Source organism: Canis aureus, chromosome 2 (assembly GCF_053574225.1).
Source record: "Canis aureus isolate CA01 chromosome 2, VMU_Caureus_v.1.0, whole genome shotgun sequence".
Taxonomy (NCBI): Eukaryota; Metazoa; Chordata; class Mammalia; order Carnivora; family Canidae; genus Canis; species Canis aureus.
Genome location: NC_135612.1, coordinates 31,475,963 through 31,492,377, shown reverse-complemented (window position 1 = coordinate 31,492,377; position 16,415 = coordinate 31,475,963). Strand labels below are relative to the sequence as shown.

The window sequence follows — 16,415 nt, the reverse complement described above, 5'->3', positions numbered from 1 at the left end:
AATATTTTAAGTATATTATACAATAAAGAAGTAAATTAATGTAGTAAAAACAAATGTTGAGCCTTAGAGAAAGAGATGAATATGAAATCAAAATTAATATAAATCTACAATATTAAATTTAAAATAGAAATATCAGTATGAACTCATTATTTTTCTTCATATATCCTCTAACTTGAAAAATATGTATTTTACTGAAAATGCCTAAAAGCAACAGTTTCCAATACCAATGAGCACATCTAGCACCCAGACTGTGGTCTCTAAATAGATTATCCATTTGCAAAAAAACATAAGAAGAAACAAGCTATACAACACCACAAAAATAAAAATTAGCCAAATCCAGAGTTTAAGAAATTCTTCAAGACAAAGACCCAGATTCTAGAAGACATAAGAAAACACAAAAAAGAGGAAGGACTGTTATAGGTTAAAATATATTTAAGAGCCACAATGAACCTTGATTGATACTGATTCAAACAAAAACTTGCTATAAAAACACATCTTTTAGGGGTGCTTGGGGTTAGCTCAGTCAGTTAAGTGTCTGCCTTTGGCTCAGGTCATGATCCCAGAGTCCTGGAATCAACCTCTATATTGGGTTCCTGCGGAAGGAGCCTGCTTCTCCCTCTGCCCTTGCTCCTGCTCGTGCTCTCTCGCTCTCGCTCTCTCTCAAAGAAATCAGTAAAATCTTAATAATAATAATAATAATAATAACATATTTTTTAGATAACCTGGGAAATCTGAATATGGACTGGGTATTGTATGGTATTAAGAAACTGTCAATATTTATTAAGTGAGATGATATTGTGGGTGTTAAAAAAAAAGCACTTATCTGTTAGAGATGTAGGCTCAGGTAAATACTCATAAATATGAGTAAAATGCTATGATGTATGAGGTTTCTTTAAAATTCTCACAACAAAACACAGTTGTGTTCCAGCCTGTTGAGGGACTCCAGGATCACGCCCTGAGCCGAAGGCAGATGCTCAACCACTGAGCCACCCAGGCATCCCAGTTTGGCTCTTTATGGTATAACAGAATATATAATCAAACTAGATAATGGAGTTCACTCGATACACATAAAATGCATAATCACTATGTCTGAGGGATATTTTTTCAGTATATGTGAACCCTAGTAACACTGTCAACCAATCTCCAATTCAACATCTCATACTCATACACCACAGAACACTTCATCAAATAAAAGCTTTGTTAAAACCACGATAGCTTACATCAATTTGTCAATGCCATTCCCTTCACCCATTAACAAAGTAAGCCTAATAAAAGAGAAGTCAAGGAGTCAATGTTAATTTGACAAGACTTATTCTTAGTAATGCCTACAGATTCTCAAAAACCACTACATTCTTATATAAATGTCTCCCATGTATCTAATAATTTATTCCTGATTTTTCTAAGCAATCACAATGAGCCAATCATCTATAATTCTCAAATTTCACCTTTTCCACATTTAAAAAATGTATTTCTTTTTAACAGTTTTATTGAGATATAAGTCACATGACATACAACTGACCCATTTAAAAAATATAATTCAATGTTCTTTGGTATATTGAGAGAGTTGTGTAACTATAATCATAATCTGATTTTGGAATATTTTAATCCCCCTAAAAGAAACCCTTTAACCATGACCTGTTACTCTCCATTCCCCACTCTCTACCTTCCCTTCTTATTCTTATTTCTGTCTCTAAAGATTTAGACTACTGCAAATATTAATGGCTTTTCACTTTTTAAAAAATAGGGTATTATCTTTTAGTATCTCTCATCTTTTAGTATAAAAGTCAATTCCTTAAGACAGTATATATTCAAGTTCCTCCAACTCTGAAATATTTAAGAAGCTCACACTCCAGGTGCTGAATCCAGCATCAGGCTCCCAGGGCTTACCTATCTGACATCTTTAGTCTTGTACCAACTAAGGCATCGGAGCAATACAATACTCAGAGTCTAAATCTTTCTTCTGATCATCTTTGCATTACATAAGAGATTCCCCCAAGGTTAGCCTAGATCCTCATCTGACACTCCCAACATCCCTACTCCATCATCCAGATCAATGTCTTGCCCTACTTTGATTCTTAAGACTTTGGTTCTTAAGTCAGTCCAGAACTGACCTGGAGTTTTGGAAATCTCTCTTGGGCTAGGTTAAGCAACTTTTTGGGGCCCCCACTGTTAAACAGAGGGGGAAGAGAACAAAGAAGACAGTGACTTCACCTCACTGGGTTTCAGCTTTTAATTCTCAAGGCCAGTCTCTAGACCTCCACCTCTGTCTTGTCAGTCAGTCAGGATACGCCACAGTGCCAGAAGCACATGAGTCATAGGAACATACAGTTTGGCAAGAGGGGGTGAGATAAGTAGTGTGGAAATCATGGAGTCAGAGGCATGTGTCTTTAGTCTCTTACATCACTGAGAGAGTAAGAGAACGCTACCTATCTGCAAAGGGCAGACAGGAGATAACCAGTTCTAGCCTGGGAAGCAGAAATTGCCTAAAGCCAAGTTACAGATAGGACAAAAGAGGAACTGAGAAAGAAAAGAATACAAAGTAAAGTGCTCAGAGAAAAGACTCCTGACTAGGATAGGTCAGCCCTGGGCCATGAGGAGAGGGAGAAGTGCTTTGGCATGAGGTTTCTCTCTAATGGAGGCCAGCTTTAAAGAGGGGTAAAGGACAGAGAGGGCTCACACCATCACTGGTTCAAACCTGCATTCTTCTGGCCATTAAATTAGGCCCCAAGCAGAACTCTCTCCCCATAGAGCTCTTTTCAATGTGCGACCACCTACTAGCAAGTGATACATAATCAAAAAAGGAAAAAGAGCTTAAACTTTCCTGAAGAACTATTTCACATTAGGAAGGGAACGCTCCATCTGTTATGCCTGTGGTTCCCAGTAGGCTTCTCCTGCCCTTCTTGTTAGACATTTCTTCTGAAGTATGTAGAACATAACTTCTTGAGCCCAGCTGATTATCTCCCTTTCCTACCCTAGGAGTTTGAACCCAGAGACAACTTCCAATATCTAAAACAAGTAACAAGGTATTTTCAGCAAATGCTTCAGTCCTGTAGTATGGTGCCTTAATGAGAAAAATGTCTGGGAAGCTCAGAGCTTAAGTGACTTCTGAAATAAACTGTATGTGCTGGAATCAATCACCTTAATTAAAATTACTATTACTGCACCTACTATTAACTGACTTGAATGGAACTGCAGTATTTTGATACCTTAACCATTGCAGTATTGATACCTTAACCACTGGCACATCTATGCTAATATATCCTGGCTGATCATTAGACCAAGAGACGCTGAAAGTGACATTAATGTCCATAAAGCTGGATGCCTCCTACCAGGACTGGATGTCACTGTGTAACACTACAAGCAGGAAACTTTCTGGTAAAACCTATAAAGCACCACACTGAAAAAATCTTGAAGAAGTGTAAGTTAAAAAAAAATACTATGTATAATTAAAACATGATCTGTACTTATTAAAGGTAACACGTAAAATGGCATCTACGATATTGGGAACAACAAATCTACAACACAGTAAAATTTTATTACATATTCTGAGTATCCACTAGCAGAATGAACTAAAACTCAATTTCTGTTGATAGGCTCTAGAGATTTTTAATACTTGTAAAACTTAGTATTTGCTTTGCAAACAAAAGCATCACATACCTTATAATGGCCATTTATCACAGCATCATGTAGAGGAGTGATCTGGTACATTCCTTTGATATTCACATGTGCTCCACCTTTTAATAGTTCACTTGCTGCCTGATAAAATCCTCCTACACTAGCTTCGTGAAGTGCTGTCCAACCTATTATACAAAAAGAAAATGGTATTTATGTTTGCTATCTTCATGTCTTGTGCTTGTCCTTAGAATAAAAACTCTATGTTGTTTCTTTGAAAATACTTTGATTATATGAGACAAGATAATCTTACCATAAAAATAACGTATATTATTAGATGGATTCAATAAATCTGAGGCCAAATCAAATTCCTACTCCCAACTCAGCTGTGAAAAAATATAAAAAGTAAAAATAATTTTTTTAAAGAAGTAAAATATTTGAAACTATTCCTGCCCTCCTCAGATGAAAAGGCTGTAAGAGAGTCATTATTAGCTCATATAGAATGCTAGCTGCAAGCTATTTTTCTGCAGAGAAGAGGGGGAAAAAACTTTATAGCTCAAGGTACTTCCATTAAAGTAACCCAGCTGGTAGGAATGCACAGAAGTCACTTCAAAAATATATATTTATTTTCTTCTTATTTGTAAAAAGCTATTTATAGTTCTTTTTAAAAAGATGTTATTTATTGGATGAAAGATCTAAATGTGAGACAAGATTCCATCAAAATCCTAGAGAACACAGGCAACACCCTTTTTGAACTCGGCCACAGTAACTTCTTGCAAGATACATCCACGAAGGCAAAAGAAACAAAAGCAAAAATGAACTACTGGTACTTCATCAAGATAAGAAGCTTTTGCACAGCAAAGGATACAGTCAAAAAAACTAAAAGACAACCTACAGAATGGGAGAAGATATTTGCAAATGACATATCAGATAAAGGGCTAGTTTCCAAGATCTATAAAGAACTTATGAAACTCAACACCAAAGAAACAAACAATCCAATCATGAAATGGGCAAAAGACATGAAGAGAAATCTCACAGAGGAAGACATAGACATGGCCAACATGCATATGAGAAAATGCTCTGCATCACTTGCCATCAGGGAAATACAAATCAAAACCACAATGAGATCACCTCACACCAGTGAGAATGGGGAAAATTGGCAAGGCAGGAAACCACAAATGTTGGAGAGGATGTGGAGAAAAGGGAACCCTCTTACACTGTTGGTGGGAATGTGACCTGGTGCAGCCACTCTGGAAAACTGTGTGGAGGTTCCTCAAAGAGTTAAAAATAGACCTGCCCTATGACCCAGCAATTGTACTGTTGGGGATTTACCCCAAAGATTCAGATGCAATGAAACGCAGGGACACCTGCACCCCGATGTTTCTAGCAGCAATGTCCACAATAGCCAAACTGTGGAAGGAGCCTCGGTGTCCATCGAAAGATGAATGGATAAAGAAGATGTGGTTTCTGTATACAATGGAATATTCCTCAGCCATTAGAAATGACAAATACCCACCATTTGCTTCAACATGGCTGGAACTGGAGGGTATTATGCTGAGTGAAGTAAGTCAATTGGGGAAGGACAAACAGTTTATGTTCTCATTCATTTGGGGAATATAAATAATAGTCAAAGGGAATAGAAGAGAAGGGAGAAGAAATGTGTGGGAAATATCAGAAAGGGAGACAGAACATAAAGACTCCTAACTCTGGGAAACGAACTAGGGGTGGTGGAAGGGGAGGAGGGCGGGGGGTGGGGATGAATGGGTGACGGGCACTGAGGGGGGCACTTGAGGGGATGAGCACTGGGTGTTATTCTGTATGTTGGCAAATTGAACACCAATAAAAAATAAATTTATTATAAAAAAAAAAAAAAGAATCCCTGAACTCTGGGGTTTGGAGAACTTTCCCAGATTAGTCAACACATCAACATGCTGGGAAGGTGACATATTCCAATTCCACAGAGATAGAAGCTCCGGTGCTAAGGAAACTTTCCAGGCCTTCCTCTTTGTATCTTCATCTGGGTGTTCATCTTACCTTTGTCATATCCTTGATTATATAATAAACTTATATGGCAAATGTGTTTTCCTGAGTTCTGTGAGCAATTTTAGAAAGAGGTCAAATCCAAGGAAGGGATTGTGGGAATCTTCAATTTGTAACCAGACTGAACAGAAATTGTGGAAAACCCAGTACTTGTGACTGGCATCTGAAGTGAGGGTGGCTGAATGATCCCTTAACCTGTGGGACCTGTGCTAATACAGATTAGTGCCAGAAATGAACTGAATTACAGGACATCCAGCTGGTATTGGAGAATTGCTTAATGTGTTGAAACCCCACACATCTGGTATCAGAAGTGTTATGAATATAAGTAGAGGAGAAATACATGAGTGTTTTTCCTTTATAGCATGTAATAAAAAACGTATGTAGAATCTAGGTATTAGGTATATGGATGCTTACTGTGGAATTCTTTTAACTTTTCTGTATGTTTAAAATTTTTCATAATGTTACAAAAAATTCAAATAAATAGCTCATATGTGAACTTTTGAAACATAACCATTTAAGGACTACCTATTTTTAAAAACATAAAAATTAGCTCCCTCCAAGTACTATTTGATAAAAAGTGTGAACTCGTTTAGGTTTCAGGACCTGTGTAACTTTGCTTATCAAAGCTCACACTGGTTAACTTGATTATCTGCCACCGGTCTAGGATGAAAAATGAAATGTAAGAAATCCAAAAGTTATTAATTTCAGAATGTAGATGATGATCTTCCTCCTAGGAAACTTTCTTTCCTTATATTAGGTTTTGCTTAAGCTACAATAAAAATTAGTTTCCTAAAAGGGGAAAAAACGACTGGAATGAGAAAATCATAATAAAAGATTAGTTTGTTTTCCCTGAGTCAGAATACTAAAAGATAAGGTAAATGGAAAGTGGAAAACCAACCTCCTACTTTAAATTCACTGCAGAAAATTCCCAAAGAAGAGAACTACTGCAGGTCAGTAATTCAGTGTAAACGACGGGCCTCAGGGGAGAAGTAAAAAATAAATGCCACTTTAAGTGTGACCCAAGCAAAGATGACCCAGTGAGGAACAGTAGCTGGTTCCTTGGTTTTTTTTTTTTGTTTGTTTGTTTGTTTGGGGGTTTTTTTTTTAAGATTTATTTATTTATTGGGGCAGAGGCAGAGGGAATTTCCAGCAGACTCCCCACTGAGCGAGGAGCCTGACTCAGGGACCAACCACATGGGGCTCCATCCCAGGACCCTGAAATTAAGACCTAGCTGAAATGAGCCACCCAGTGCCCCTGAATAGTATCAGTCTTAAGGTTGAAAGAATGTCCCAGCATCAGTAAAGCCAGAAGGATCTTTATTCTGCAGATAGAGCCACTGCAGACCAGTGGCTACACCAGAATGCAGAAAGAAATCAAACATACAAAGAATTTTCCTTCCCCTATGGATCACTTCTGTGTTGTAAAACCACTCCTTCAAAATAAAGATGATCACATTTTACAACAGATTATTATTATCTCCCAGATCTGAAGGTTGGAAGATCCTTAAACAATTATTTTCTTTTAACCATCTTAAAGGAAATCTCTAAAGCTTTATAAGATTATAAATTTCCCAGAAAGAGAAAATAATATATTTTAATAAAGATCATCATAATATTAGTTATAGGCTTTAATGTAGCAATTGTTAACACCCACAGTATAAGTTCATGCTCTTCTACATTATACAGTCCTCAACAATGTTGCCTCTCATTTTTATGTTTTTATCTGTCTCTTGCCTTGCTGTTAAACTTCTTGCTGTTATCAATATCCTGGACTGTGCCAACCTTTCCTTTCAGTTCTAATGTGCTGCAGACTTAGGAATCAGATAGAATTTGGTGTAAAATAATGCTCAAGGCAATGGTCTGAGAGGGTTTTTTTTTTTTTTTTTTTTTTTTAATTTTTGATAGTCACAGAGAGAGAGAGAGAGGCAGAGACACAGGCAGAGGGAGAAGCAGGCTCCATGCACCAGGAGCCCGATGCGGGATTCGATCCCGGGTCTCCAGGATCACGCCCTGGGCCAAAGGCAGGCGCCAAACCGCTGCGCCACCCAGGGATCCCCCCGGTCTGAGAGGGTTTTAGCAAAGAAGCTTTATGAGATCTGTAGCGGGTAATCAGAGTTTCAGCCTACTTCCTGGTTGTCACCTTTGTTTTTGATAGATGAAGAACTATTACAATTGTTTTTTAAAATCAAAGATATATCATAAAATGTAAATGAGGACTTAAAATGCAAATGTTACCCATGATAAGACCACTGGTCTGTTATTATAACATCATATGAATATCTCAAAAGGCACTTATCCTTTTTTGGACTGTATTACATAATATATTTAAACTTTTCTAGTATATGTATCTTTCTGTTTCCACAATAACTGGTACACTAAGGTCATACTGTAAAAGTTCACTATAATGAAGTGGTATATTACATGGAGGTCATATATCTCTTGCCAGTCGTTCTTGAACTTTAATGAGAACACAAATCATCTAGGAAAATGTTAAAAAGCAGATTTTAAGATTTTAACCTACAGATTTTAACTGTGAGACCATGCATGTGTTGTTTTGGAGAGTGAAATAAACATTTTAAACAAACTACATTTTAAACAAACACTGCAGGTGACTCTGATGAAAATGGTTATAGTCAAGTCTTTAAGAACACTGCCCTCTGCAATTTTATAAAATGGAATAATCAGAAGTAAAGACCAGAGTTAAGATGCACAGTGAGAAGGAGAAGTAGAGAATAAGAATTCAAAAAGCCAGGAAAGTATGTTAAAGGTAAAGAACTCATGAAGGTCACAGAAGTATCTGAGGAGAAAGTGCATAATGCACGGCCAAAAACAAGCAGGGAAGAGACACCAAGTACGCTAATAATGGCACAGAAAAGGACCATTGAAAAGAAATAAGTTGAGAGATTCCTAGGAAATCCACAAAGTAAAGTTAGCTGCATGAAGAGCTACTCCTGAACTTAAGAAGCAGATAGAGACTAATAGCAAGTACCATACATTTGTCAAGATTAAGGGAGCAACTGCTGTGGCTACCACATAAGGATCCAAGGTTGAAGGTTATAGGACAGTGGTCTGAAATTTAGAATAATAACCTGTTAAAACCCTGATTACCAAAAATGCATGCTTTGCTAAAGTAAGTGCTGTGGGTGCACTTGTAAACACCTGCTTGTCCATGGACTCTGCTGCTCATCTCTGTATTGTAAGAATTTCTGCACTGTTTCATAACCGAGAAAGTCTAGAAACACTAGTAAAAGTATAGACACAAAAGTACTACCCAGGCTTAGCCCAGTGCCCTAAGTACTTAAGTATCTTTAAGGAATCATTCTCCTTCAGGAAACATCAGCTTCTTTCCATAAAAAAGACTGTGCCAGAGATCCAGCCTTGCAGAAAGAGTGTTCTGAGCCCCTTGCCCCACCTTTCTACCTTATACTCTCTTATCTCCATCTCCCTGGCCATTGCCCCTGCTGTACATCTACCATGTTATCTCAGTTTCCTCAGAGCTCAGTGTACCATCAGCTTCTTTCAGCTTTTGAGCTCACTTCTCTTCCATTCAAAGTTGAGTCTCACAGTAACAATGCCCATGCAAAGCCAGCAAGTCAGCCCTAGGAACCACATCCTTCTGTGTAGGGCCACTATGCACAGCCCACCTGGTGGGCCCCAGGCAAGAGTAATCTTTGAAGATGAAATACAATGCTCTTCTCCTGTCCTTCCCTCTCCACCTTACCACTTCTCTGGGTGATGCTGGTGATCAGCTACCTGAGCAGGAAAATTACCTGAAGCTTTCCGTTTGAGACTTGCCTTTCACCCACTTTGCCATACTTTCATAGGAGTGACTAAGCAGAAACTACAAACTACTCTCAAGATAATTGCGGGTGGTAAGCCCAACTTACCGGCATAACTTGGTTGATTAACATTTCCCCCTTTTGTTATATAATGATGAATAAGATCAACATCATTATGCAGAGCAGCCTGATACAATAAGTTTTCTCCAAAAATGTTTCTACGGTTAATTCTAGACAGAGATATTTTATCCATCTTCACTTTTTCTGAAATGAGAGGATGAACATAGAAAACAAAAAATAATAAGCCTTATTTGAATATCAGGAAGAATACAGGTAATAAAGTAGATCCAGTCAATATTCTGGAATTATATTATAAAAGAGTATTTCATCCATTAACCCAACTATAATGTTATCTGTATTCAAAAAGGTAAAAGAAAAAAAAATGGCATTGGTTTGAAAATATTCACAGTACATTATAAATCATGTAAGCAGTTTATGTTTATTGAAACCCCATGAAAGTGCAGATGTGACAAGACTAACAGATTATTTTCATAAAAGTTCTAGTGAAAAGGATTATTTAAATCCAGAATTAATGTTATTAAACCCACCAAAATACTATAGTACCAAAATGTGTTAAAACACCATAAGGAGAAAATCTCAGAAGTACATAAGGAAGATACAGAAATTAATCCCAGTGAGACCAGAAAAAAAGAATACTAAACTTCTTTCTTTGCCAAAAAATAGCTATCATGAAATTAAATTAAAGGAATATGATCTTGATCGATACAATAGCTTTGATTTCCTAAGTAAGAAAATATACAATTAAAATAGATTCCCAAGTTATGCATATCAGGTATCATTTCACCACTGTAGCACCTAAAATACTGACATTCCTTATTTATATACTCTAAATCCTATCGATTTTTATGGATAATACTTCATTTGGCTTTCCTGAATTTCAGAATAGCTTTGATGATAGCTTTTCCAATTTTGACCTAGCTAATCTGCCCCATCCTAAAATCTCACAAAAGTAACTGAGTATAGCAGCACATTTTTTAATGGATCACTATTTATCTGCTTTGCCTTTATTAGATTCCCTTCATTCCATCCCTGTAAAATAAACCAACTTCTAAATATTTGAATCTATGTTCCCCCACTCAAGACTAGAAAGCACTCTGCTCCTACCAGATAGACTATATGGTTACCCAAAAAAGTCATCTCTACTCCAAGATTTCTTTGCCAGTTATACTTGCTAGTTATGTAATTTATTAGTAATAGAAAATTAAGAAGAAAATAAAATTTTTCAATTAAAACAGAGATGTAGGGACGCCTGGGTGGCTCAGTGGTTGAGCATCTGCCTTCAGCTCAGAGTGCGATCCCAGGGTCCAGGATCCAGTCCCACATCAAGCTCCCTTCACGGAACCTGCTTCTCCCTCTGCCTCTCTCTCTCTGTGTGTCTCTCTGTGTGAATAAAAAATAAAATCTAAATAAATAAATACATAAATAAGATGTCGAAGACATTCACTTCCAATCATGCCATGACCTGCCCTTCCATTGCAAACAACTGAAAAACTAGATTAAATAAACGGGGTAAAAAACTTATATTCAGACATGAGAAAATAGGCAGTACAGATCTATGACTCCTCCCAGAGAAGGAAAACAAAAAAGTAAGCCCTAAGATCACTCTTGTCTGGAGGCACATTCCTGAATACAGCACAGCATAGCAAGGTGATCCCGCTGAGCTAAGGCGATAGAGATTAAAGTTTCTGGAGGCTGGAATGATTAGATTTGGCATGGTAGGTACCAGAGATGAGGGAATAGAGAACAGATAGGTACCAGAAATCTATAAAAGGGACTCCTTGGATCACTATCTAAATATTAAAGTGCTCATATATATATAGAAGGAGTCTTCATGAGGCTGGGCAAGAACAACTACCTGACAACGATAAAATAACAATCCTGAGAGATCAGAGATATTTGTATTCCTGATAGCTTGAAGAGAGAAACCTTGCTGAACACCCACAGCATTAGCAGAGACCCTTGACAGGCCATGTCTTAGCAGGAAGGGACTAAACTAGCTGTATAGTAAAGCCTACACCAAACCTGCCTAACATGGTTTTTAAAAAAGCGTTGAAAGGATCAATCTGATGTTCAAGTAATCTGCAGGCCAAAACAAAATTAAAATTAAAATACATAGAGATATTCAATAACATTTTGCTGCATGTGGATATCCAATTGTTCTTCTCTACAAAAGGCTTGGGCCTTTGTCAAAGTTCAGGGTTTATTTCTGAACTCTTGTTACACTGATCTATTTCCCTATCTTGACACAAATGTCATGCTATTTTGATTACTATAGCCATAATTCTTTCTTGAGAAAGAGAGAGAGTGGGAGCCTGTGAGCAGGGAAGGGGAAAAGTGGCAGAGGGAAAGGGAGAGGGAGAATCCCAAGCAGGCTCCATGTCCAGAATGGCCATCTCACAACCATGAGGTCATAACGAAATCAAGAGTATGATGCATAACTGACTGAGCCACCCAGGTGTCCCCCCATATAATTTTTTAAAGAACTTATTTATTGGGATCCCTGGGTGGCGCAGCAGTTTGGCACCTGCCTTTGGCCCAGGGCGCAATCCTGGAGACCCGGGATCGAATCCCACATCGGGTTCCCAGTGCATGGAGCCTGCTTCTCCCTCTGCCTGTGTCTCTGCCCCTCTCTCTCTCTCTCTCTCTTTCTCTCTCTCTATCACAAGTAAATAAAAATTTTTAAAAAAAGAACTTATTTATTTATTTATGAGAGAGAGAGAAAGAGAGAGAGAGAATGGTTAGAACACCAAGAGAAGAGCAGAGGGATAGTACTAGCAGACTTCATGCTGAGCGCAGAGCCCAATGTAGGCTTGATTCCATGGCCCCAAGATCGTGACCTGAGCCAAAATCAAGACTTTGGATGCTTAACTGACTGAGCTACTCCGGCAACCTATCCCACCATATAATTCTTAAAATCAGGCAGCGTTAGCTCTCTAACTTTGTTCTTTTTCAGAACCATTTTACCATTCTTAGGTCCTTTGCATTCCATATGAATTTTAGAACCACCTTGTAAATTTCTACAAAAAACCTTACAGGAATTTTGATTGGGATTGTGTAGAATTCATATATAATACCTGAGTGGAAATAGCGTCTTTACAATATTGAGTCTTCTGGGTTGCCTGGGTGGTTCAGTAGGTTGGGCGTCTGACTCTTGATGTTGAATCAGTTTGTGATCTCAGGGTTGTAAGATCAAGCCCTGTGTCCAGCCCCACAGTGGGTGTAGAGCTTGCTTGGCATTTTCTCTCTCTCTTACCCTCTCCAAAATACCCCTCAACAAAACAATATTGAGTCTTCTGACTGATGAACGAAGCAATATATCTCTATTTCTCTCCATTGAATTTTCTTTGATCTCTCTGAATAATGTTTTGTAAGTTTCAGTGTACCTGTCTTTTGCATAGTTTATCAAATTTATCTCATAGGTATTTCACATTTTTTGATACTATGGTATCAAACTTTACTACCTAAATTTTTTTCTGGATGCTCTTTGTCAGGTTGACAAAGTTCCCCTCTAAGTTTGCAGGGAGTTTTCAACAGTGAAACATGTTAGGTGTTGTCAAATGCCTTCTCAGCATCCCTTGAGATGATAATATGGTATTTTCTTTTTTAGCTTATTAGTGAATTACAGTGATTGATATTCAAATGGTAAAACTAATCCTGCATTCCTGGGATAAACCTCACTCTGTCATGATGTATATACAATGTTGAAACTGATCTGCTAAAGTTGCATTTAGATTCTGTACCTGTACCAAACTATTTTAATTTCCATAGCTTTCTAATTGCTTTTATATTATGTATAGCAGATTCCTGTCTCTCCATACTCCCTTGTGCTTTTATTTTCCAGAATTTTTAAGAAAGATTTTATTCATTTATTCATGAGAGATACATAGAGAGAGGTAGAGACATAGGCAGAGGGAAAAGCAGGCTCCCTGCAGGGAGCCTGATGCAGAATTTGATCCCGGGAACCTAGGATCACAACTCTGATCACAAAAGCAAATGCCTAACCACTGAGCCACTCAGAATTTTTCAGAATTTTCTAGGCTGGTCTTTCATAATATTTAGTATTATTTTATAACATTTTCATAGCTAATGTCCAGTCTTATAGAGGAAAACAAAACAAAATAAACAATAATCTGTTTTTGATGGAGCTCTCACATATTTACAGAATAATATATGGAGAAATAGGTTTCTTACAAAACTGAATTCTTATGGTCAAGAATAAGATTCTTTTTTTCTATTTATTCAAGTCTTTTTTTTAATGTCCTTTTTTTTTTGCCTTTGGCAAAATTTTCAATTCTCTTCTTAGAGGTAAGGCACATTTCTTATTAGGTACATAAATTGGTATTTTCTCTTTTATAATTGTTATAAATGGGACCCTTCCTATATTTTTCTAACTGGGTAACACATTTATGAAAGGTATTTATTTTTGTCTTGTTTTGGTTTACTGAATTTTTTGCATGTTTTATTAGGAAAAAATTTCAGACTTAAAAAAAGCTATAAAAACAGAACAAAATATATGCAACTAATAAATTAACGAACACTACATCTGAAACTAAGTATATACTATATGTTGGCTAACTGATTTAAATTAAAAATAAAAGCCAAAAAAAACAGAACAAAAGATTCACCCATTATTAGTATTCTGCCCCCAGTTTACATCATCATATCTCCCTTTTTATATAAATGTATGTAAACACACACATATACAGAAATGATAACTTACATATACCACACCCCTTTACTCACTAATACTTATGTGTATATTTTCTAAAAACAAAGACATTCTCTTAAATAACCAAATTATTACTAAATTCAGGAAATTTAACAATACTATATTATTATTATTTAACCTACAGCCCTTATTTCAATTTTACCAGTTATACCTTTATTATATTTTAACCAGTATTTCTAGATCCTTATTGTTTCTCATAATTTGTTAGATTATTCTTTGGAGTTTTATACGAACAAAGAAATAACATCTAAGAATAACAATTTTGCCTTCTCTTTTCCTCTATTTATTCCTCTTAGTATAATTTCTCAAAGCCTTATGCTAGGTTGGTCTTATCACAAAGAGGTCACATATCTACATTTGAAAAGGGTTCTGTAACTATTCTCTGCAAAGTAGAAGTATAGAAAAAAGTACCAGCCTACAGACTATTAGTTCAAGTCCTAGGTATGCTACTAATGAGCTATGTAATGCTGGGAAAAATCCTTAACCTCTATGAACTTCCTCATCAGTAACATGAAAAAGTTAAGACAGATAATCTCTAAATACTTTTCAGTGCCAGAATTCTATGTTTCTATAAGTTATTTAGTTAAAAAGAAAAGAAATCAAATATGCCTCACCCTTTTTTCCAGCAAGATTTTGGTTTCTCCTGATCTGTTCTCTATTCTTGAGTCTAGTTGAATACATATTCTTCCCTTTACCTTGAATCTTTAAAGCAGGATCCTGCATTCTTGGAAAATAAATGTATTTTTAAAATTATTATCATGTTCTCTATAACCATTCACAGAGAATCATCCTAAATCTCAACTCAATTTTTAAAATAGAAAGGGGGATCCCTGGGTGGCTCAGCGGATTGGCACCTGCCTTTGGCCCAGGGCGCGATCCTGGAGACCCAGGATCGAATCCCACATCGGGCTCCCGGTGCATGGAGCCTGCTTCTCCCTCTGCCTTTGTTTCTGGCTCTCTCTGTCTCTCAGTCTTTCATGAATAAATAAATAAATAAAATCTTTAAAAAAAAAAAAAAAAAAAAAAGAAAGGTATTTTACTGAGATCCTGTCAAGCAGCATGGCAGTTTAAAATATGGACATGGCTCCTAAGTAAGCTGCAGATAATTCTGTGACAGGCATGCCAGTCATTGTGATTTCTAGTCTCTTCTTTGTGCCACCTGTGGGTTTCTCCCCTTTAGGAGCAGTCATTTCCAAGAGTCTCTTGCACCTTACTCCCCAAGTTGGCATACTACTATCTATTCACCTAGGGAAGAGATAGGTTCTTTGCAAGAAAAGAGGACTTGTCATATGGGATTACATGATCAAAAACTGCAAAATACTGGAATAAGAACAGATACATAGGTGAATGGGACACAGTAGAACCAGGAAATAAACCTACATATATTAGTCAATTAACTTAGAATAAAGAAGCCAAAATCGGGATCCCTGGGTGGCGCAGCGGTTTGGCGCCTGCCTTTGGCCCAGGGCACGATCCTGGAGACCCGGGATCGAATCCCACATCAGGCTCCCAGTGCATGGAGCCTGCTTCTCCCTCTGCCTGTGTCTCTGCCTCTCTCTCTCTCTCTCTGTGACTATCATAAATAAATAAAAATTAAAAAAAAATAAAAAATAAAAAAAAAAGAAGCCAAAATCATACAGTGAGGAAAGGACAATCTTTTCAATAAATGACGTTGGGGAAACTGGATAGCTAAATGTAAAACCATGAGACTGGGCCTCAATCCTTTCATTTCAAAACGGATTAAAGACTTGATTTTAAGACCTGAAATCATAAAACTCAGAGAAAAAAACCCAGGGGATAGATACCTTGACATGAGTCTGGGCAATATTTTGGATTTGGCACCAGAAGCAAATGCAACAAAAGCAAAAATGAACAACTAGGGCTACATCAAACTAAAAATTGTCTTCACTGCAAAGGAAACCATCAACAAAATAAAATAAAAAAGCAAGCTACTGAATGGGAAAATATATTTGCAAATCACCTATCTGATAAAGGTTCAATATTCAAATATATAAGGAACTCCTACAACTCAACAGCAAATAAACAATTCAATTCAAAAATGGAAGAGGAATAAAAAGACAATTTTCCAAAGACATCCAAATGGCCAAAAAGTACATGAAAAGCTGTTCAACATCACTAATCAGCATGAAAATCCAAATAAAAACCACAATGAG

At 37.0% G+C, this 16,415-nt stretch overlaps 1 protein-coding gene across 8 annotated transcripts in view; it reads right to left on the bottom strand.

Moving 5' to 3' along the window:
* Positions 1-16,415, bottom strand: part of ANKRD31 (ankyrin repeat domain 31) — a 117,150-nt gene that overhangs the window by 64,238 nt on the left and 36,497 nt on the right. For all 8 annotated transcript variants that reach the window (XR_013362725.1, XM_077867967.1, XM_077867999.1 and 5 more), the window contains 3 exons: positions 14,856-14,965; positions 9,540-9,695; positions 3,658-3,800 (listed from right to left, as the gene is read on the bottom strand). Coding sequence is in view for 7 of the 8 variants with exons in the window: in XM_077867967.1 (XP_077724093.1) it covers positions 3,658-3,800; positions 9,540-9,695; positions 14,856-14,965 (409 nt within the window). In the remaining variant the exon portion in view is untranslated. The remainder of the gene's footprint in view (positions 1-3,657; positions 3,801-9,539; positions 9,696-14,855; positions 14,966-16,415) is intronic.